Source organism: Diadema antillarum, unplaced genomic scaffold (assembly GCF_040938485.1).
Source record: "Diadema antillarum isolate AM-2024a unplaced genomic scaffold, OU_Dant_1.0 seq00000582_RagTag, whole genome shotgun sequence".
Classification (NCBI taxonomy): Eukaryota; Metazoa; Echinodermata; class Echinoidea; order Diadematoida; family Diadematidae; genus Diadema; species Diadema antillarum.
The window spans coordinates 413,954-439,036 of record NW_027271516.1 but is presented as its reverse complement, the minus strand read 5'-3'; the positions used below and the strand labels follow the sequence as shown (position 1 = coordinate 439,036).

The 25,083-nt window shown below is 38.0% G+C and overlaps 1 protein-coding gene across 1 annotated transcript in view; it reads left to right on the top strand.

The window, feature by feature from the left end:
• The window catches only part of LOC139735506 (liprin-alpha-1-like), a 148,248-nt gene extending 127,954 nt beyond the window's left edge, over window positions 1–20,294 (top strand). Inside the window, exons 22-24 of the mRNA XM_071646263.1 lie at window positions 1,085–1,329; window positions 16,090–16,460; window positions 19,625–20,294. Of these exons, the coding sequence (XP_071502364.1) occupies window positions 1,085–1,329; window positions 16,090–16,419 (575 nt within the window). The 3' untranslated portion in view covers window positions 16,420–16,460; window positions 19,625–20,294. The remainder of the gene's footprint in view (window positions 1–1,084; window positions 1,330–16,089; window positions 16,461–19,624) is intronic.
• Window positions 20,295–25,083: the final 4,789 nt, after the last annotated feature.

Below are 25,083 nucleotides of genomic sequence, written 5' to 3'. Positions count from 1 at the left end.
TGTGATGGCACTAGGTGAGGGCTTCAAAACTTCTACACAGAATTTTGACCTTTGACTTCTTTGACCTTTGACCTTGATTTTTGACCTATATTGTACATTTTGCTACGAAATGCTACTCCTTCGCCATTTTTAACCCGATTTCGATTCCGTTTGCTTTATATGATGGCACTAGTTGAGGGCTTCAAAACTTCTACACAGAATTTTGACCTTTGACTTCTTTGACCTTTGACCTTGATTTTTGACCTATATTGTGCATTTTGCTACAGAATGCTACTCCTGCGCCATTTCTAACCCGATTTCGATTCCGTTTGCTTTATGTGATAGCACTAGGTGAGGGCTTCAAAACTTCTACACAGAATTTTGACCTTTGTCTTCTTTGACCTTTGACCTTGATTTTTGACCTATATTGTACATTGGCTACAAAATGCTACTCCTTCGCCATTTCTAACCCAATTTCGATTCCATTTGCTTTATGTGATGGCACTAGGTGAGGGCTTCAAAACTTCTACACAGAATTTTGACCTTTGACTTCTTTGACCTTTGACCTTGATTTTTTACCTATATTGCACATTTTGTTACAAAATGCTACTTCCGGCGGGGACATATGTTACGCACCGCGTAATTTCTACTTTTCCTTGTTTTTCTTGAGAAGCAGGTAAAGGAAATGCGTACTTTCATTTCAACGAAAAATGAAAATTTCATATTTTCTTTGTGTTTTCTGCTACTGTGCCATCAACATTTTATGTATAGTTCCTATATTGAGAAGGTAGCACTGAAAACAACAAAAATGTGAAGAATTCATAGCTTTTGAACAGATTGTCTGAGTCTCCTCAAACGTTCACTTTAATGTTCCGCTAAACATTGCTGCATCGGCTGAATTTTCATTGGCTGCTTAGGGAAACTAACCCTGTATGTTTTAATATGGAACCATTACTGTTTTTTGGCTCATCATGATTCAATTGTATTTCAACTGGGAGTGACAAAATAATAAAGAGAGATACAAGGATGTGGTGGTAGAAAATAAAAATGTCGCTAATGGATGTGGCTGCATCCTTCCCTCCCCCATCCCCCCACTCCATATCAGATGTGCTCGTCTGGAGCAACGAGCGGGTCATCAAATGGGTGTGCTCCATCGGACTCAAGGAGTTTGCAAACAATCTCAAGGAGAGCGGGGTGCATGGGGCGATCCTGGCCCTGGATGAGACATTCGACGTGGGCACCCTGGCCCTGGCCCTGCAGATCCCGACGCAGAACACCCAGGCGCGGCAGACCCTGGAGCAGGAGTTCAACAACCTCCTCACCGTCGGCACGGAGCGGAGGCTGGAGGAGGTGAGGGGATGAGAGGAGATTTCAGTGGTGGTGGTTGTGGTGGTGGAGATGATTGATGGATGCTGGCAGTCCGGGACCGTTACTCATGTTGCTGCTGCTGCTGATGATGATAGTTGTGGTTGCTATGATGACAAAACAATCTTTAGACAGTAATGTAGGAGGAGGAGGAGTTGATGATGATGATAATGATTATGATGATGAGGATGATGGTGATGATGACAATGGTGATGATTGTGGGGATGATAATTATATATGACGATTTCTGTAGTGACTAATGTAGACAGCAGTGTAGGAGGGAAAGGTGGTGATGGTGATGGTTATTATAATGATGATGATGGGAATGATAATGATGATGATGATGGTGATGATGGTGATGATGATGATGATAATGGTTACTATGGTGACCAATATCTATAGACAGTAGTGGAGTAGGGTAAGGTGACGGGGATACCAGATAAATCTAGTGATGATAAAGATGAAGCTGAAAAGTAAAGTGATGACACTGATGTTTCAGCGATGATGACTCCTCTCCAGTAGCATGGGAGGGAGGCTAAAGAGGGAAATGGTTGCTTGGATGTGCAAATGATTACTAGGATGATGATCATGATGGTGATGTGACAATCATGCCATGTAGTTTGTATGCCACCCAAATTCTATAAAAGGAAAGAGTCAGTGGTAAACTCAACCTTAATATGCAAGCAGTAGGCTAGAGGAGGTGATGAAATGTATGGATAATGATGACGATGATGTTGATGTTGATGATGATGATGATGATGGTGGTGGTTGATATAGACACTTAACACCTGAGATACAATGTAGATAAAAAGCAAGTCAAAAGCACTAGACACTATCAACTCTTCATTCACTCATTCACATGTCTCCACAAGTAGAAGTTTATTTGAAGCAAATTTTGTTTTCATTAAAATTCAACCTACACATTTGTATCTCCAATATTGTTCACCTGGTGAACTGAAAGGGACAAAAATTTATAGCATCTCATGAATTCTTAGACAGTTTTCACTGGGACGTCATTATATTTTAAGTTTGTTTTGAAAATTACAAGAGCATTTAGCTATTCCTGTCTTTATTTGCACCTTGATATTTTGAGTGTGCATATTGTCTCTGAAATAATAACACAACCACACACACACATTGATGATTTGCAGTAATATGATATTTCAATATTTCACTCACAATTTGATTTAACCATTGTCACTACACCTGCATAGATCCAATTGAATCCAATGAAAAGGGAAGTCTTAATGCATCCAAATGTCATTTTTGTGTGAGGAAAATTTAGTGAAAGGACAAATAGAAGGTGAAAATGTTGTGACAGTTTCAGATATTCTATTTTAGTTTAATAGATATCGTCAAACAGCTAGAAATAATTCTAAAGTCCTAAAGTATTTTGAAGAAGAAATACAAGTCTACAATGGACAGTATCAATTGTGGCATTTTTGGTTTATGGGTTTTCACCTATTTTCCACATCAAATGCCAAAATATAGATGTACAAGACAACAAGGGAAGTCAAATACAACAAATAATATAGAAGATTTGCTGAACAGATATTATTTGTGTTTTGAACTTTTCCCCCTTTGTTCACGGAACTCAAGACTTGAAGAATATTAACGTGAATCGTCTTTGTATGATGTTGTGTGTATGTTTGTTACTAAACTTAGTAGTTTAATGGGAAAGGGGAGGTAGGCTGGATGTTTGTGTGTTTGTCTTGAGTAATGTATTCACATTGGTGACTTTGAGTGATGTGAATGTGTAGTGTACGTACACCTGTTTTGTGATTTGATGATGTGTTTCTCTGGCAGTGCACTGAAGTACTCCCATGTCAAAATGATAATGATTTGATTTGATATTAATTTGAAGATTATATTTCAGAAATAATCATGCAGATAACTCAACTGCCTGTGTGCCCATATTTACGACTATAATATTACTCATAATGAATGGTTTAACAATGGATTGCGCAAAAAAAAAAATGATTAATGCTGCTGTCTCTATATTCGCAACGTTTGACTTCTGAAGATGATAAACTAACGGAGATTTGGCCTATAATATCAGAATTTATCGATTGCATTTTTAGTAATAATGCACTGAATGTATTTATGATTAATTCATTGTTTGTTGAAATGTATGTACATGTATGAATACCCTTCAAATGTGTTATATAGCTCAACAATTCTTTTTTATTTTAACAACATTCTTTTATTATTATTGGTTAGACCTGGCTGAACTGTTCTGATCCATAACTTTGCCTGATTTCTGTTCGAACATAGATCCGTCTTTCATTTCATGTTATTCCTCCATTTTTTTTTCTTTTTTAATCTTGTGTCCAAATGCATTGCATGCACACGAAATACATAGTGTACACAAGTGTAGTGCATGAGGGCGCCCTACTAGTTGTTTCCTTTATTGTAGCCGTTTCCTTTGATGCTAGCCATAGATAGCCTGTTGCTGTGTGTAACCATTTTTCCTTTTTATTTCGGACTTTATTCTTGATATGACACAAAACATTCTTCATGAGCCTATTTCTAGAACTACTCTGACAAGAATTCACATAGAACCGCTTTTAGCAATCCACGATAAAGTGGAAAATGACACCCATCTTCCCCCCCCCCAAAAAAAAAGGGGGGGGGAGGTAAGAAGGCAGATTAACAAAAAATATCTTGAGGTTCCCTTTCAGAAGACTATCTAAAACCAAAAAAAAAAACCCTTATACTCACAAATAAAACAACTTTCATTCTCAGAGAGAGAAAAAAAAAACAACCTGTGTGCAAGAATCTGTTGAACACATAACAAAAGACAAAAACACCAACCCCCACGAACACTGTCCGTTAACTAATTAGTCACTAATGATAATTCGAATGATGAAACATGACATAACCCAGTCCCTCCATTTGAATGACTTTAATACTACTTTCGAACATATACTGTAGCTTTGTCAAGCTCAATACCTACCTTCTCTCTACTGGAAATTCTTTGTCTATTTCTACATTTAATCATAGTTTATACTTTCCTGCATTACAACAAGTCTGTTCCGCCTCTCTCTTGCATTCTTAGACTCAAACAACACTGAGAGGTACATGTAGCATGTCATTTGCCATCAGTGGTCCCACATACTGACAATAGCGTTTGTTTGGATAGTTGAGATGATATGAAAGCTACTTGAAGTATTTGAATAGCAAGACAAAGGAAGGGAAAAACTGAAAAAAACAAACAAACTAGACATCTTCGCCCCACAAATACAGTGTACCTGTCTTATAAAAGATTCAGACACTTCATACATTAAAATGTTTTGGTGGTGACTTGTTTGTTCTCCATCCTTCCACAATCCCCTGGTTAAGCTTACTTTGCTGTTTTATGATAGCAGGAAGATTGATAGATATATATCAAGAACTGAAAGGAAATATTACTGTAGTTTTGATAAAAGAAGACAAGAAGAGATAAAAAAAATGCTACTCTAAAGTAAAGTAAAGTGAAAATAATAAGTAACATGACAGTTTTCATCTACATTTTCTCAGCCTCGCTTGATAATGTTTTACCTTCGTGAATTCCGACGAAGGAAAAGATGTGTAAAATGTTAAATAAAGAGGAAAGGGCATTTAACGAACCCTGTCCTTATAAATTTTTAGATTTTTGTAGATGCGCATTGAAAGTCCACATCATCATATTCTGACATACAATTTGTAACTGTTTTCACCTTCAAGCAACCTTTGGTAGAATGTCACAAATGCTGAAAGCACGCCTACATTCTTCTATTCATTCGGGCATTTATTTTCCGTTTATACATATGTTTATTTATCTATCCATTCATTCAGCTTTAAACTTTATTCTCAATAGTGAAAGATTCAATTTGAGGCATCCATGGTTTCTGTATTCAAGGCACATATACATTTTGTATTTTATTTCAAAGCTATACCTGTCATCTTTACTTTTCCAAGCCGAAATATTGGAAGCATTTACACTGCACATACAGGTTGTTGCAGCTGATAAATACTCTAATAGCAACACTTTTACCTCGCATCAGCAAGTTATACTTTATACCCATATACAAACGCACACCTCACAATTGTTATGGGATGATACAATGAAATTTTGGTGTGTTTTATGGGTGTCTGACTTTCATATCTGTATATTATCAAGACATGTTAGCGCTTTTTTTTCTCTTGTATCTTTTATTTTTTATTGCGATGTGTGTTGTATTGTGACTTGCTCTTTCCTCAAGCAACAAAGTGATTGTTCAAGTGTAGGCGGCAGTAAAGTTTGCATGCCTCAAATTCGTTTTCCAGTAGCCTTTGCTGTAGACCAACTTCTCCCTTGGTCAGTCCCGTATGTGTCTGTCGTTGAGCAAGTTTAAGTTTTTGTGCAGTGTATGCTCAAAGGGTGCAGAATTCAACAATTTTAGCTTTTGTTATATCATTTCTAAGATTAGGGTTATGTGTGTGCTACTTTTACCCGACATCGGAGGGCAAGCCCCTGGGAGCCGGGGGTGCTGGGGGTGCTGCAGCACCCCTGACTTTTTGAGTAGGGGGGCATAGCACCCCTGTGAAAAATAAAAGTTGGGGGTGCTTTTGCACCCCCAACTTTTATCTTTTACAGGGAAAATTGCAAGTTTTTTTTTTATAGAAAATTGTCCAAATATCCCACCCAAAGTGTGCATCAGATTGCTGAATTTCACTTCTGAAAATGTGAAATCTCCATAGCGTGGGAGGGGGATACCATACAGAACAAGCTTATAAGTGCAGACAGTACAATTATAACATTCCCATTGTCCCTGGATATTTTATTTTTCCTACTTTTCTATTGATCTTTAAAAAAAAAAATGCTACCTGAAGGGCTCACTATAGATTGCTGAATTTCAATTCTAAAAATGCAGAAGTTCCCTCATTAAGGGGGACGGTTCTCTCTTCAGGAGAGTGTCGATGAGAGGGGCAGCATATCATTTTGCCCCCCCCCCCCCCCAGTAATTTCCAAGATGTGGATTTTTTTTTATTCGACACTGTCCCAATCTTTCACACAAAGTGGCGTACCTGTCTATTCTAGAGAAGAAAAAGTGCAAAAGTTTCCTCGTATGCAGGGGGGCGGGGCAGTTGCCATGATATTACCCCCCCCCCCCCCCCCCCCGATGATTTTTGGAATGTCGGAGATTTTCTTGTTTTTGTTGTTTTTTGCTGGAAAACTGTCCAAATATTTTACTGAAACTGTGCAAGGTATTGTTGCAGTTCAATTCTGAAAATATAATGGGTTTATACCCCCTTCCACATCCTCCCCCCTTTGGTCCTTTCCCATGAGATTGACATATCTCCGAATGATTCTTTCATCAAAAGATATGTCATTTCAGTTCAAAAAATGCAAAAGTGCCCTCGTGTGGGAATATAATATCCTCCTTTCGTTTAGGCCCTAACCATTTCCCCGCTTAGTTCCCCCTCCATAGACGTAGTAGTATTCTACACTTTGTGGATTTATATTTTCCCAAATTCCACCAAAATGTGTTTGCTAGATAACGTCAATTGGATTCTAAAAATGACACAGTTTCCTCGTATCAAATAGCATCAATCCAGGAATAGAAATATTGGATGGGAGCTATGCCAACACATCACTTTGCCCCCATCCTCCCCATCCCCCCCTAAAAAGATCCCCACAATGCGGAAAAATTTCTTGCTTTTTTATAGAAACTGTCCAGATATTTCACCAAAAGTGCACAAGATCATTTAATTTCAATTCTGAAAATGGAATATGCCTTAGTGTGGGAGGGATACCCCCTTCCACATTCTTCCCCGTTAGGCCAACTTCCATACACTTAGTAGACTTTTGAGATCGACACTTTCTGAATATTTCATCAAAAAGTCGCACCAGATCTGCCACTTCAATTTAAACAAATCCCAAAGTTCCATAATGTGGAAGGGGATATTCTCTCTCAGTTTACCCTTATTCCCCTGCTACATTTAGTAGGCTTATGCTTCTTTGTTTGACAGTTTTTCAAATACTCAATCATGAATTACTATAATTGTGTAGAGACAATATATTTTTATTTCAATCCTTAATTAGAATACAAAGGTTATCTCGAATGGGAGGGGTTAGGGGACAACCCCTTCCAAAACCCTCCCCCTTGCTGTATTAGCCTCCACCCCTTGCATTGATTATGGCTACATTACGTTACATATTAAACAAAAAGTGTGCGCCAGAAATTCCACATCTTTGAATCACAATCATAAAGATGCAAAAGCTCTCTCATGTATATAGGAGGGGGATACACCCTCCCACATCCTTCCCCCGCTTGGTCTCCCTCCATAGATGACTTAGTACCCTTGTCTGATACAAATTCCAGGATATTCCACCTAGAATTTGCATCGGATCGTTGTACATTGTATTTCAATTCTAAAAATGCAAAAGCTCCGTCGTTAATGGTCATTCACATTTCTGTGAATATTTATTTTTCATACTTTTTTAGAAATTTGACCAAAAGTGTGCACCAGATCGCTGAATTTCAGGTCTGAAATTTCAAAATTTCCCTCGTGTGGGAGAGGGATACCCCCTCCCGCACACCCTCCCCCTTTATGCCCCCTTCCATGAACTTATACAAAGTGAAGGATCCACACACAAAAACTCTGATACAACTTTCGAAACATTCCACCAAGAGTGTGCATCAGATCATTGTATTTCAATTCTTAAAATGCAAAAGCTCAATCGTGTGGAAGGGGCCTGGCTACCCCTCCCATCCTCGCCTCATCAACCTCCATACAGTTATTACATAGTGATGACGCACATGCAGAACAAGAGCTGATCATAACCTGATTTAGGGACATTCACATTTCTGTGAATATTTATCTTTCATATTTTTTTATTTTAATGTCACCAAAAGTGTGCACCAGATTGCTGAATTTCATGTCTGAAAATCCAAAATCTCCCTTTTTTGTGAATACTTTTTTGTGAATATTTTATTTTCATACTTTTAAGAAAATTCATCAAAACTGTGCACCAGATCGCTGGATTTCAGGCATGAAAACTCAAAATCTCTCCAGTGTGGGAGTGGGATACCCCCTCCCACACCCTCCCCCTTTCATGGACTTACCTTGGTATACAAAGTGAAAGACCCACACACGGATCAAGAGATAACAGATACCTTGTTCAACAACATTTTATTCATGAAACATAGTCCACGAGTATTCATTTTTTTTTTGAAAAATTTCAAAAATTTACTACATTAAGTGTGCACAAGATTGTAGAATTAAAAAATGCAAAAGTTTCCTTGTGTGGTAGATGGCTTTCTCACCCTCGTTTCGATGTCTCCATCTCCTCCCTTCACCTCCCCTGTCCCCCCCCCCCCCCCCCCCCCCCCAAATACTGAAACGCTGCTAATATGGTCCGGCAACCGAACAGCTGGGTCAGGGGTTCAGCACCCCTGTGAAAAAAGTTGCTCCCAGGGGCCTGTCGGAGGGTGGGGGGGGGGGGGGGGGGGGGGTTAAAACAGAATAAATAGAGAAGGAGCCTACTTAAAAGGAAGAAGAATAAGAAGACAAAAAGATAAATTTGGTATCATACTTAGATTAGAATACATAGTTCATTGTGTTTCAATCAAAATGATAGAGATGGATATCAACAATTTTAACAGTTCATTTCTTCAATAACAAAATTTCTGATTGCATATCCTTGTTGAAAGTTTGCAGACCTCCCAAATTGCTTTCAACAGATTTGGTATGTTTTTGGACGAGGAAAGTGATACTTTGTTCCACTATGACTTCTACATGTATAAATGGTTTTTGTTGTGAATCCAGCTCGCTGAGACCGTGTATACATGTTGTACCCAAGGCCATGCATAGGCATGAAAGGATGTACCCCTTTCTGTGTTGCATTTCCTGTCTCAATGTACAGTATGCGTTTCTTGTTGGTATGCACTAATTTAGGACAGCTGTTTACCCCTCCCGCTCCCCCCCCCCCCAAAAAAAGGTATTATATGAATTGAGCACTCTCAATGAATAAATCAGTTATGTAAATGAATATAATTTTATTATGATATGGGTCAATCCATGTCAAATCATCCAGTGCTTGTCACCCGACCCCCTCCGATTTTCTTTAAAATCGCACCAAATGTTCCCCAAAGTGTCTGACGGAAAATCCCAAAATATTTTGCCCAAAGGTCAATTGGTTGCTAAGATACAGCCTCACATAGCAACCGGTGCGCATTCGGAAAAATTAGTTAAAAGAAAATTAGGCATTTTTGATTGATTGTGGTGGCATGGATATTTATGCAAAAGCGTTCATTTTCTGTAAATTGAGAGAACTTTATAGTTTTTGCAAGAAAAACTGACTGTGACGTGAAATTGACTTTTCGTTAACGTGCACGAGGTCACCGAAAATGGTGTTAAATGTTAATTTCCCAAATTTTGATGCATATTTAGAGGCTAATATCTTCCACATTTCATCACCTTAGGTTCTAATATATTATGCTGTTGAAGGCTTTGACTTGCTCAGTAATTTTGAAAAAAATCGGCGCATTCATGCCCACCGTTTTTACGGAGAGCGCCCTCAAAGTTGACAAAAATGAAAAATGTGCCAAATTCAAGGTCACGGATCACCCTTCGTCCCACCTAGGAATGGCACCATTTTTTTTTTGTATTGATAGACATTTACCTATATTATCTTGGGTTACCAAAGAAATTTTGCTCCCGAAATGTTCAATGGCAAATATCCTACCGAAAATGGTCGTAAATGGCCAAATTCCCATGTAATATCACATACCGTATTGGGTTTAGATGACATTTCAAATGTCCAGGCTTTCAAGATAAAAAGGCCTAGCCCTGTGATATTTGCAGTAGGGATAGTCTGTTATACATATTTTAGTAATGTACACCACAAAACACTTTCATTACATAATAATGACCTTGAAATTTAATCCAAATTTTGATAAAAACAATAAATTGCTCCATTTTCCTCATTGCACTGCATACAATAATTATGTAATACGTGTTTTGTAACACTTTTCACAGAGCAATATTTCAAGAATTATGAAAGCTGACAGCCTACCACATTAAGGTTCTAAAGTATTTGTGCTCTTCTTTCAGATTTTGTGTGAATTTGATCATGAATGTTATACCCTTGACCTTGAAGTGCTTCTACAAATAGCTGTAAATTTGTTAACTACAAACCTACACACATGACAGGTGTATTATGGCATGCTATACTTGTGATTCTTTCACAAACACAAAAGCTTTTTATGGTGTAAATGTATATACTGGAATTAATCTATAGTTCTACAATGCATTTTATACTTGGATACTAAATATTATGCAAAATTCATCTTTCCCTGCTAAGTGCAAAGAAATCACTGAAGCAAAAATCTCCGCCTGTTAAGTGTAATTTAAGGACCACTGTTTGAAGACTGCGTGAGCACCGAGGGGGCGTGGGCATTGAGGTTTCTCTAATAGACAGGATAATGCCAAGTGTGTGTGTGTGTGTGTGTGTGTGTGTGTGTGTGTGTGTGTGTGTGTGTTTGCATCTGTTTGTGTCTGTAGCACTTGGTTTATACATACACTTCGTATGATATGCATGTAGGTTTATGAATGAGCTCAGTAGGGTCCTATACACTGCATCACCTGTCGAAGTACATCTGCCAAATTTTCCAGGCTACTTAACAATGGCCATCTCTCCTGCCTTGTGACATGACTAGTATTAAACCGCATCTTGTTACCTTGGCATCTATCTAGATGGTAATCCAGTTTATATCTATCCTCCTGCCTATATTCAAACCATCTTGCGATCTTTCAATTTGACTCGTAATCATTTCACATCAATGACTTTTGCCTGTAATACTATTGGATTCTCCCTGGGGAAGGATTTTTCAAAGCAGGGTTTAAAGTATTTATGTTCCTTCAATACATGTATATTTATATATTGCAATGCAGACAAGGCAATTCTAGCTGCAGAACATTTGCATTCTCTTTCAATTACTCTGCAAGAATAGCAACATGTAGATTAATTTTGTCACAATATGTTGAAAGGATAGTGATTATTTTGGTTCTGACTTTGATAGATTGCATCGCCATTTCCAACTGTTACAAAGTAAGAGTGATATCACAGTTAGTTTTTCAATATATACATATTTTTTTTTTTCTGTTTTAAGTTGAAAACTGATTGATTCAAAAGTATAGATGACAAAGAGTATAAGGACCTGAGCTGCCATGTTTTAGCTTTGTTTGTTGGTTTGTTGTTTTTTATCCAATCCTATAAGAGAAATGAATCCATATCTGAGAATAAACTGTGTTCAGATGGAAGAGGAAATAATTTAATCCCTTGATTGAATATGAACATGCTATTGCTTTTTTAATTCTATCTTTTTTTCTTTTTCTTTCTTTTTTTTTGGGGGGGGGGTGGAGGGGGCGGATGGTTCGTGTTTTGTCTTATTTTTATCATTTTGGGTGACAGAGATGTAAGCATCAGTAGAAACCTTTGCAGCTGGCCAGGGAATATGCAATGCACAGGACTGCCACAAGTTTTCACAAGTTTTTCAGCAGTTCAAATTAGAGCTGCTTTTAATTGACAAGGGAATTCTTTGAATAGCAAGCATCGTGTGAAAAATTACAACGTATCCCATCGAAGTGATCGTATGCAAGATTCACTATAAGCAGAGAGAGCGAAGGGTAGAGGGAGAGAAAGGAAAAAAGAAAGAAAGCAAAGATGGAGAAAGAGAGAGATACAGAAGGAGTTGTATCTTCAGCAGAAATGAAAGAAGAGCCTTTCACATAATTTGATGGCGATAAATCGAACAGGCCAAGTACTAAAATCAATGGTGATAAATCGAACTGGCAAAGTCCTCCATAAAGACCGCAAAAGTTGCTGCCGAGAAAAATGCATATGAAGTTTCATTTTACATGCGATTAATCGTCAATTGCGAACCAGCAAAGTCACATTTTCTCTGAAATTATCAAAATTTGGTCTAACGTTTTGTCACAAGATGGACCACACCTTCTACCATTAGATTACACCAAACCTTGAATATCAAGTATTTTGTGTTCTCGTGCACGCATTTGGCAGGTTCGATTTATTGCTGACCAATTTGTCAAGATTGAAAAACATATTATTACATTTAATATTGAATCTATGTCAGATGGGTTTGGAAGGTACAGTCTGTAAGATGGCAGTGTGTCTACACATGTAAACATTTAATTCATATGTCACATAGACAATGAAGTAAAAGCTGACAGTTGAATTGCACAAAGATAGATTTTAAAGGTAGTAGATGTTTTATGGGAGAGGCCTTATAATTCTTCTTGTCTTTCATTGCATGGCTAACAAATTATAGCCGTGTGTATCAAAGCAGCACAGAACACATGAGGAATTAGATAACTCTATAACAGGTTTGGTGAAGTTTGATTTTGTAGAATCATCCATATTTTTTCCACTTTTCCCCACAAACTCAAATCTAAAAATGACATTTTCATTGACCCTTCCTCTTGGGAAATTGATGAACTGTGCCATAACTGTGTAGGAGGAATAGCAAATATATATGTATGAAAGGCAATAGATTGCAAGGAGAATCTTGAATCAACTAAATAGTGTACTTTTTGTAAGTTTCCTTAGGCTTGTTTCATCGGACATGTTTTAACTGTGAGAGCTTGCTGCAATGTTGTAGCCAGCTGGGCTTGGCTTGTTGCCACAATATTGTACCTGAGAACAACCTTGTACGCTGTGAGACACATAGCAATAGATGACGCCTGTTTGCTGCACCTAATCCCAGCACAGTGGATGTACTTTGGCACTCTCTGCCACGACCTTTGCCCTTTGCCCTTTGACACACCTGCACAGTATGTAGTTTATGCACACTTTACACTTGACTAGAATCCTCAACCTTCAAGTCCATATTCAACTTACTGTGTAAGATCTCTCTAACTCTGTTATTTCTGTGACCAGCAGAATACTAAGTCCAGGAACTTTCTCATGACAGATTTATTACTGTCATAGATAATGTATCTGTACGTTCTTAACTGTAACAGCAATAAGATAAACAAAGATAAACAAAAATAAACAATCAACACTTTAACAAAAACTACCAAACAAAATATATTATGAGCAAGTCCCTCAAACCAACAACAAAACAATTGACAGAAAATTGTGGACAGCTTACTATAAAATGTCTCTTTCTTTTACATAATTGTATTTTGTGCTGAATGGTTTAGATATAAAAATGCAGGGTTTTTTATACCTCTGCGACGAAGTGTCGCCGGAGGCATTATGTTTTCGGGTTGTCCGTCCTTCCATCCTTCCGTCCGTCCGTCCGTCCTTCTGTCCATCCGTCCGTCCGTAATGAATTTTGTGGATAGCGTAACTAAAAAAACGTTTAAGGTATCCTAATGAGACTTGATATGTATGTGCATGAGGGGACGAAGTTGTGCCTATCAACTTTTGTAGGCACATGCGCAAGGTCAAAGGTCAAAAGGTCAAGGTCAAATGCTCAAAATTTCACTATTTCCCCCTTATCTATGCAATGCCTGGAGGTTTTTTCTTGAAACTTGGTGTATACATGTAATACAGAATAAAGATTCTCCAGAGAGTGTTTCAAGTCATGAGGTCGAAGGTCAAAGGTCAGAGGTCAAGTGAAAATGTTAAAATTTCACTTTTTTCTCCATATCTTGGAAATGGTTCAAGCTTTCTTCGTGGAACTTAGTACATATGCATGTACTGACTAGCAGTGATTATCTAGGGAATGTGGAGTCATGGATCAAAGGTCAAGGTCAACTCATAATTTCACTTTTTCCCTCATATTTAAATGCAATACTTGGCAGATTTTTCTTGAAACTTGATATATACATGTATAACCCAATAACTATTCTCTTGGAAGTTTCGTGCCCAAAGGTCAAAGGTCAAGTGAAAGGGCGAAATTTCATTTCTTGGTCCATATATCTCGAAAGTGACTCAAGGTATCATCATTAAACTTTAAGTACATATATCTATGCATGTTCTACCTGACAGTGATTCTCTTGGGAATTTTAGGGTCAAAGGGTCAAAGTTCAAGGGTCAAAGGCCAAGTTAAAATGCAAATGTTTTACTATTTGATAGTGAAATTACATTTTTTTCTCCATACCTTGAAAATTTAATCAGTGCATAGACTTATTCAAAAAAGGGCCAAAAGTGAAGTAAAAATGCTCAAATCCCAAAATAACTGCACTCTTGCGCAGTATACTGTACAGCTATCCATCCAATTAAAACTAGGTCAAGGAAAGTGAACATTCAACACATTTATGACAAACCTATCATTTTGATATTTTGCCAATTATTTGAAACTCATCACACATTGTCAAGACATTGTACTATAGAACCATGCATTAAGGTGGAGGCATACCAGTCACCATAGCGACATTTCTAGTTTATTTTAAGTGCTTCAGGTTTTTAATATGCGCTGCACTGTTGCTTACTCGTATAATATTTTTAAATCTGATTCATGAACAAGATAGAATTTGGTTTGACATTTCTATGCACGACAGTAATCGGTACACAGAAATCATACGAGCATAGCCAACATGAGATATTAATAGAACGAATGCTAGGACACATACTCACACTGACTACTTCTGTAGAATTATATACAGTTCAGCTGATAAAGCACAGAGCAATTCAATCGTGCAGATATTTTTGAGGGTCTGAGAATTCGCACTGGCCAAAAGTAGTACTGAATCCAGAAAATTAGTACTGTGAATATTTACAATGTATGCATTAACAGTACACTGTGACTTTAACACAGGGCCAGCACAGCATTTTTAAAAGGGAGGGGAGGGGGGGGGGGGGGGCAGTTTATATTTCTGGTGCCACTTTCATGATTCATCAACTAACAAGTAAAAAAGAAAAGAAAAAGCCTTTAGCGGCTATTTTCTGGTACAACTTTTTGGGATCAGTGGCTTGCAAGCAAAAACACAAAAAAGGAAAGCTTAACCACATTTTTCTGGTGCCACTTCCAGGATAATAAAAGTGGGGGCCCCAAGTGGTTAATTAGACTCTATGTATGCTTGCCCAACCCCCAAGTGCCCGGCAATGTATCATACATGTAGGTATATCATGTTCAAACATCACCACAAACTGTTCGGTGGCCCAAAGGTGCACCGTAATATAGAAATCACATGAGGTATAATTGGATCTAAAAAGACCCTCTGACCAAATGAACATAGCCACAAAAAAAAAAGAAAGACCCGTAGCACCTATAAAAAAAAAAAATCCTTAGCAATGAAAAGAAAAACCCTTAGCCACAAAAAGAACAATCCTTAGCCACAAAAAAAAAAGCCCTTAGCCGCAACAAAGAGCAAAAATAGAAAACATATTAAAATAATGTCAGTTTTTAGCCAAAAATGAAGTTCCAAAATCAAGAAGATGTAGCAAAGCAGAACATTATTATGTATTCTGAAATATAAATCTTAAAAGAATATGACGGATTCTATTTTTTTTTTTGTCAACAATTTACAGAGGTGATGAGAACAATGAACTTTTTTCTTTTTTATACAAAGGAAAATATGCTTGGATATTCGTACAAGAGATATCGTATCCTATACTATCAACCCTCATTCAGAGATACATGTACATCGTAAGTAGGAAAAAAATATCATGTGCTTTAGAATTATCTATGTGACATGAAAGACGGATTTTTTTTTTTTAAATATGGATCAGAAACAGGAGAATGGATCAGAAAAAGTCAGCCAAAAGTGAGACACCTGCAAAAGTGGTGTCATCACATCTTTGTTGTATACCTTATCTCTGTCTTGCAGGGTGAGCTGGGTAGATTTAGGCGCGGCCCCTCATGGAGGAAAATGTTCAAAAGCAAAGAGGCCGCCGCCCACCACCGCAAAGACAAACTACCATTGGACATGACGGCTGGGGAGTGCATGGAGGCCTATGGCCCCTCTCCGGGCTCCCCAACCCAGAGGACCATGATGTTCCCCACCCAGCGGGCCGCACCCGTGGCCCACGGGGTGCCTGTGCTGCCCGCCTCCCCGCCTCCAAAGGGGCCGGGGGGCGGGGCCGGGATCGGTGGAGGCGGAGGGGGAGCGACGACCTCACCTAGCAATACGGGCGATCTCAGAACTTATTCCTGCTGACATAAGACCAGTGAGGGCGCTCTTACATAGTTTAGCAAAAGGTGTGTGTCATACCTGTCATTTCCATCTTAAATCCAAACAGGATTTGACAATTTAGATTTTACCCTAAATATCAGAGTTTTGCTTAAATGTGTTTGGTATCCCCACAAAGTGGAGTTAATTAGACTTAAAGGGATGGTACAACTTTTGTTGAGATAGGGTTTCAATTTTGTGTGTGTGTTGTGTGTGTGTGTATGGTGTGTAAGATAATAAGAAACTACTCATGAAATATAAAAGGACATACAATTCTAAGAGAAATTAAAGTTTATTTGATGAAAGAAATTGCTTTTGAAATGGCTGACATATCCAAAATTCAAAGTCCAAACTCAAAGTGGCCACAACCAAAACTGTATCATCTCTCTAATGTGTGCTCTTGTCTTGGTTTGATTGGCTCTTTCCTTTATGACATCATGGCACAAACTGTTTAAAGGGGCATTCCTGCAATGAGAGTTAGATGTAAAATTAATCAAGAAGTAAAACATAGTAAAATCAATGATGATGCTACAGTTTGATTTGTTGGAAATGCATTTTTCAGTGGGGAGAACAGGGCAGGAATAATTTTGGTTGGGCTTGGATTTCAGATCCAATCATACAGTAATTGTGAACTTGAATAGCCTGAGCGCAATTTTGCTACAGGACCTAAAGATTGACATCTTGCTTTACATCGACAAAAATGCTTTTGAAGTAGTGGTTCAAGAAAAAAATTGTCCATATAGGTATTTGACTCTTGGATTTTCAATGATTTTTTTTTTCATTTGTATTTTTTATTCTTTAACACTGAAGGGAGTTCATTTAGATTAATGTCCTTGTAGCCTTGCTCGATTAACAATCACTCACTGTAATCGCCACTGCCACCTAACTACAACATACCCAATCAGCTTTCAAATTGCCGCATGCTTCCATAGCTCTCACCACTAGTTGTTTGTTGGATGAATCTCTAAAGCCATCTACTAAGAGCCTGACTGTAATTCTAATCCCTGATACCTGCCAAGAGCCTCAAGAGGACCTGTACTCAATGAATACTAAAGTATGCTTTAGTTTCATTTGTCACCAGACTGTCGTTTCTACTTTTGAAAGTTTTGTTTTCATGATTTCAAGTCTGAGATTGATGTTTTTAAAGTTGTCAGACACAATCGGACCAGAAGTAGGGCAGCCAGTGTCATTTTCTATTCTTGGAAAGTTCATGGTGTCCATTTTCTGTGTGCTGTGCTGGAAACAAAAAGCCTCAGAAAAGTTTCTGTTAAAAGTGAAACGTGGACAGTGTCAGAGACGGAGGCTCTTCAAATTGAGAGTCATATTCTAAATACTGTTCGGGTTTACAGCTCGGAGATATTTGTGACTATCAAAGAGACGATGGTGGGATTTTGAGTGCATGCACAATCCACAAAAGACGCATACTGCCTTGCCATTGCTCACATCATCAGTAAATGACATACGTACCTGCATCCATGCAGATGGGGTTCAGAATTGAGTGTGTGACCATAATCTTGTGAGCTTTTTTTTTTTGTTTTTGTATTTTTTTTTTCATGGGGGCGGGGGAGGGGTCGTAGTTTGGAGGTATGCACACACATACACACATAAATGCACACACTTTCTAGTGTCAAGTGTATGTATTGTGCAGTGGTAACTTCAGTTCCAAAAGATGTAGGAGAGTTACATGTAAACTATAAAGGAATGAATTTGTGGCTAAAAACAATGAAAGCATTTCTCCATAATTGCAGCATAGCATAGCAGCAGCGTCAGTCACATGGCCTTGTCACCCTCTTGGAATGTAATATTTTATGTTTGCTCTGCAGGTTATTACATTACAATGTCCCTTTTGTGAAGAAAGTGGATTATTTCTGGGGGTAGTTTGTTTTGTTTTGTTTGTTTGGTTTTTTTTTTTTTTTGCGAGAGTCTGAAATGGGTCTCATTTTCATACACAACTTTCAAGGCAGAAGAAGTAAATACATGCAAATTCAACCAATACCACTTTCTGGCATGAGGTTTCATGTTATGTGCATGACACATCAAGTGTTTGTCGTAGCAGGCATTCTGTTTATGTTGATAATTTGCCCACAGATTATAGGGTAGGTAGAACAAAACGAAGATCAAAATGTTCATTTGCCAATTCATGTTGTTTCTACTGATCTGCTCGATGTCTATGTAGATTTTTTTTTTCCACCTCGGGGAAAATTTTCTTGATATCTGCCGCCATGTATGAACAGCAAAGAGTCTTGCATGTGGATGGGTACCCATAGCCTGCATCAACAGATGTGCTTCTTCCTGTAAAATGCATGTAGCTTCCATCATTTGTGACATGTAGTATTTTGTTGTGTGTAACCCTGCCTTTTTTATACTTCTTTTGGTGACTGAACTTCCCTTCCACAGATGTGCATTACACAGATTCATCAAATTTTCTGTTGGCCCTTTTCTTTTTTTCATCTGATGAAATATGTTGGATTTTATCCTCGTTTCCATTTCAATTCTGGGTACTATTGAGCTAATATTTCGATAGGGATGTAATCTGTGGTAGTGGGAATTTACCTTCTATGATATGCAAAGAGAGAAAGTGACTTATTTAACGCCCCTCTTTTCCTTCCAATCAAAATGGTTTAATTACCCGAGACGAGATATTTTGGCTTTTATGAAAGTAAAAATGTTCTTGGCTAGTTGATATAGAGTACCTGAGACAGCAAAGTGGAACAAACAGTGCAAAGGAAAAGAGTGTCATCTGCCTTCTTTATTTTTCGTCTTCTTTCATAGATTTCCAAAGTTTGTCAGCATAATGCAGCGCTTGTGGTATACCTAAGGTGGCCTCTCAGCTAGAATGCATTTCTGTGTAAAATGCTCCTTTATGATTGCCTGCTTTACAGCAAACTTGTATTTGTGTCCGTCGGTATGTTGGCAAGAATAGTAGAAATCAAATTTGTGTTGTAATAGCTTCCTTGTGCTTGTGTGTAATCCAAGCTTCGTGGCAAAAAAGAAAAAAATCAATATTAGATGAGTGAAAACTAAAAAAAGGAAGGAATATGTGTAGTAACTGCATTGCACTATTATGTTCAAAAACCCTGCAGTGATACAGTGGCAATCAGTTCATTTTTTTTTCTTTGCAAGAAAGGCTGTCTATGCTGTGTTTACCTTCCTTGCAACTTTCACGTGTCCTTGTTTTTTGCTACACCCACAGAACACATCACCGTGGAAACAAGGACCAAGTCACCCAATCAGCTGACCACGCTTTCCCTAGCGGAACAGACTGTATGGTAGGCCAAAATTTTCGGAAAGCGCAGGACGTCGTTCTGCCGCAGTTCCTCGTGACTTGCAACGTTTTTGCAGGGAGCGCTACGCGACCAACCACCGTTCGCCCAGATCGGTAGATGCTCTGTGGCGTGTGTTCCAATTCATTTGTGGGGGGATGGCATTATTCCACTATGGACCTGTGAGTGTCAGGGGCCATTGGTGTTGATTTGCGATGACTTCAGGGTGACACAAGAGTCCGCGAGAAATTGTGCACCACATGCAATGATGGGATGACCAATCAGTTTTGTTAATGTGTCCAACCAGACAGTAAAGAGAAAAGCTGGAATACTCCAGGCCACCAAATGCAAGAATTGTCCTTTCCGCGCACGGTCAAGCCAACCCACGTCCAGAAAAAGACGGCCTCTGGGCCGGATGACAGCCCCGCAGGATTTGAGGTCCTGCCCCACCATGATGCAGAAGAGATGACCTGTTTCTGAACCCCAACCTGACCCCCCTCCCTCCAATATTAGCAAAGGCAGCTCCGCAGATCCACGAACAATGTTACTTCTGTCTTGGTGAGCGAGCCTGGCCAAACTCTCAGCAAGTCACACGCTCTCTTCAATGTCAAACTCTCACACATCCTCTCCAATTATCTTTTGCGATGGTCTCCGATCAACTGAAACTAAAATGCTGACATGCAATGAAGTACTTAAATCACTGTATTGAAATGTTTTCTGTGTATCCTTCTACAACAAGCAGAATCTACACATTCCATTGAGGAAATAATATTTTGTTATTCGTAAGGTTCTGTCCCTGGAGTGTAAATGCTCACGAGATTCCATTGTTTCGATGTACAATTGTATGTGCACTTATTCGTTAACAGAAAGGAATGAACAGAAGAATCAGAGTGTGGTATTTTGAACAGACTGCTGAGTCTGGTTTTGGTAAGAGAAGAGGAAGTAGAGAATATTTTATACCAGTAAAACATATTAATTTGGCTGTAGCATGGTTTAAAGGGGAACACCTTTCAGCCAGATCTGCATTCAGCTCATTTAAAATTCCAGCAGCAGATAAATTGATATTGCTGGAGATTTGCTTAAAGGGACTACGACGTAGCCCACTTGAAATCCCAGAATGACCTAAAAATTAGTATTCCTGTCATGTTATGTTGCCTCCGTAATACACACAGTGAAAGGGGACATATAGAAAGTCATATATGTTGATTTCCAAAAAGTTTAATTGTGTTTGTATAAAGAGTACAAAAGAGATGATGTCACAGTCTTTTGTTATGAACTTGGATTGGAACCAGGTGGGAGCCAACAATAATGTTCACAGACAGGGCCAGATGAGGTTGTCTAGAACCAGTTTCCATGGCGATGAATGCCTATGACATCACTCTTTGGTACTCTGTTGGAGGGTCTGAATCATGAATTCGGGGACAGACATTTGAAAGAGTGTGGTAAAGAGCTACCAAAAAGATGAAGATGTATGGTCAGTTATGGTGCTTGATGGTATCATTGATCATTAATTTTAGACTTTTTTTTCCATCTTCATTGGGCTTTTGCCTTCACAAGCATGCAGGTAATGTTTTGTTTTTCTAGGTAGAGGACATTATGAATATTTTCGCTAGATGCCGATATCCATTTATGATGTGTATCGATCATCCCATTCACATACATTGCACATTCTGAGGTGTAGGGGTCATATGGTACAATGAATAGGATAATGTGGTATATCCTTTGTCTGTGCTATTGTACATGTACGTAGTCACCAGTTCACGCTCATCGTCAAAACTACCTCTCCCCCTCGTAAAGACCGGACACCGATGGTTAAAGCTGCAAGCAGCCAGTCCGTCACAGGTCAGCCTGCATGGAGTGAGTTAATTGACCTCTGTCTCCCCAAAGTGCTCTTTTGCAACATTATCCCTACAAGTACTGAGGAGAATAAACTGGAAGAAATCACCTTTTTCCTCATCAAATTGGCAACATTCAATATTGATGGATATCCCATGTTTCAACATGATAAGATGAAACAGGTTAGAAAAATGCAATTAACTTAGAATAAACTTTCATCTTTAAAAAATGTGTTGCCAATTTAACAATTACTTTACAAGTATTTTCTCAAATTTGTGAAAGTTTTGCAACAGCATCAAACATTGTATTTTTCAAATACTTCTTTTCTTAATTCTATATCATTTTGACTTTGTTCTTGTGAGCGGCAATATTTTTAAAACCCATTTGCTATTGAAATTAATGAAAATGAACAGTCACGTAAATTGGTATCTCAATATCTCATTTGCATCACTTTTCTTTGATAAAAGTCAAGATTCTTTTTTGTTTCCCCCACTAATAAATTCTTAAATGATATCATGTCTGTATCTCATCAAATTGATCATACCAATGATGTATAAAAGAATAATGACAAAAACCATTAAAAAATGCAAACAAGAGACTTGAAAAAGAGACTTTCGCATTAATTCTTCCAGCCTAACAGGAAGGAAACAAAAAAAATATAGATACTTGTTGCCAATGTTCAATGCAAAATGGTCAGGATGAGGGTAGTGCCAAGTGGTAGAGATGACTTTCTTCCGTTGATGCAATGCTTGTGGTTGTTGCAGAATGTGCCATGTGTCGGGGACGAAAATCATCGTCTTTATTTGTCGAAACATCAGGGAACCCGTAGGGACCGCGAGCAACTCACAGTAGAGACAAAGTTAGAATCTAAACAGTGTACGTGTGTTTTCTGCTCTGACTGAAGATGCAAATATTGATATAATGAGCAGGAATTTAGAGAGAAAGATAGGGAGAGAGTGAGATGAGAGAGGGTGAGTGAGAGTAGATATATGCAGTATGTAAAATGTGAATTACGTTTATTACTTAAACCGAATTCACGCGACGAAATTTCTCTCAAGTATTGTGTACATAAAACTATATAAACGTGATGATATACACTCTATGTATATGATGTACAGCATATCGCAAACGTAGCTAGTGGAGAGAGAGTGTGAAAGAGAGAGAGAGAGAGCGAGAGAGAGAGAGAAAGAGAGAGAAAGAGGGAGATAGGTTGGCGATCCCCAGTTAACGTAGAGTTAAGACTGTTTTACAAGCCAAATATGTAATGTACTTTTTTTTTTCTATCGAAGTCTAGGGATCGACTTTGAGAAGCTGGAGGATGAAGTTTATGTTGTCTATGCAAATTATAGGACAGGGGAGAAGAGAGAAGAGATATGATGTGAATCAAAGGAAGTGCATGTGGATTGACGAGCTGAAAAAGCTAGCAATCCCGTCAAAGTCTTTTGGTGTTTTTGTTTTTGTTTTGTTTTGTTTTTTTAGATGCAAGTACTCCCTATGAAGACAAGAAAGTCGGCTCTGGGAGGCGTGGTGAAGATACACAGGTGTTTAAAGATAGCAAGATGTTTTATGTTTTCATAGTGCTGTGGTGAACATGATTCTCTCTTTTTTCCTTTTTTTCCCCTTTAAATCGTTCTTGTATTGCAAGGTAGTAACAGTGTTACCTTTTTGGTATATTGCTTAGTCTGAATTGTGTTTTTGATCTCACAATTTACACTCGGTATCAGAGGGAATGCAAAAGTGTTGATTATGGATTTCAGTTTGAGATGTTCAGGCACCTAATAAAGGACACGAAAACAGAGAGAGACAGGAAAAAAAAATCTTATCGGCTGCTGTAATTGTCACAAATATTACGGTCACACAAGTTATTCCCTAAGTCCCATCTGCCTACATGTGTGTGGGATTAGGAGATCAGTACAGCCCCTTACCCCAGCTGCAGGGAGTATTAAAGTGATATTAAGTGATATTAAATGACTTGTCTGGGTAAACCTCCTCTTATGACAGAGAAATTTGATTTTATCGGAGAATGACTTTTTAGTTTGTGAATTATAACTGATGACGTGATGATATTATGATCGTGTGAATTCGAAGAAGAAATTAAAAAAAAGAATAATAATAAAGAGATAAATAAATAAATAGATAAATAAATAAATAAATATAAAAAAGGGGGAAAAGTGACATCGAATGATGAAACATATTCAAAAACCATAGTGTTTTTTTTTTATTATTATTGCACAATTCTTTGTTACTCTGTGTATGGTGTTAAATACATTGCTACCTTCATTGTGAATTTGTTCAGTATACCTGGTATAAGTATGTGCAAAAGGAAAAATCTTTGTTTGATTTCAAATGGTGTCTTTAGATTTTGTATGTTGTCTTCTAGTACAAAAGAATGAAGGATGAACCATGCCCATACAAGAGATTACGTTTGGTATTTTTTATCATTTTCTGTTTAAACATTGCGGATACACATAGAAACTGTGGTATGATTTAGTGGACGATATCATTTCGGACAGAGTTTGATTTGTAAGTCTTACTGTAAGGTCCTTCCGTAATGCAATCATCAGTTATTGAGCCCCATGTTTATCATACATGTGAGTAAGATTGTTAATGCCTTCCTTGTTCCTTATATGCTCTTTACCCTTTTCTCCTTTTTTTTTCTATTTCTTGGAGGGTTAGACTAAGATTCAGACTCTCAAAGTAAACCATCTCATTCAGTGAAACGTGCCATCAGACTGAAGAAATGCCATGTTAATACATCATTTCAACACACAAAGGGTGCATTTATACTCAATTTATGAAGGCAGAATCGAAAGAGTCGATTCTGCAAAACATGGACTGCGCATTGTTAAAAAACTATAAATTCCTCTTGTAACTAGCTGAGCAGCATACATGAACATGATTTTGCATTTATGCCTCCCCAGTAAATGTGATTAGAAAGACTGCAAAGACATCCTTTTGTGCATTTTAAATCAGCATTTTGAAAGAGTGCTTAATATCAAAATGAGTCAGGATGCAAGGGTGTTTTGCACCAGCTACCACATTTCAAAGCACAGATTGTTTCCCAAAAAGTTAAGCGGAAATCACCAAAAGTGATTTCTTGTCCCTGCAACTTAGTTTAGGACGCCGCTCTGTATTTATCACAGTTTGTCTTTATGTTTAAAAACAGATTCTTAAAACCAAGATGATAATGCCCAACACAGGGATAAACATAATTATAAACATACATTATTAATATTTATGTATATTATTTTATCATATTTTGTCCACAACCTGAGTGGGTGCATTGTCTAACCTTGTTAAACTTCAGTGTATGTGTAGAAAATTTGTTTGTATAGGGAATTATTTTATTTATGTTCACAAGCAGTGTCTTTAGTTTGTAATGGTAACACCGATGTATTTGTCTAATTAGTCCAGAATATATGCGCACCAATCTGTCTGATTCTAGGAAATAGCATTCAAACTATATACCTTCTCGTTGGTATCCTTATTCAGGATGCATATTCATTTTAAAGAAATATACCTCAGTGGAGTCAAATATATGCATTGTGCTCAG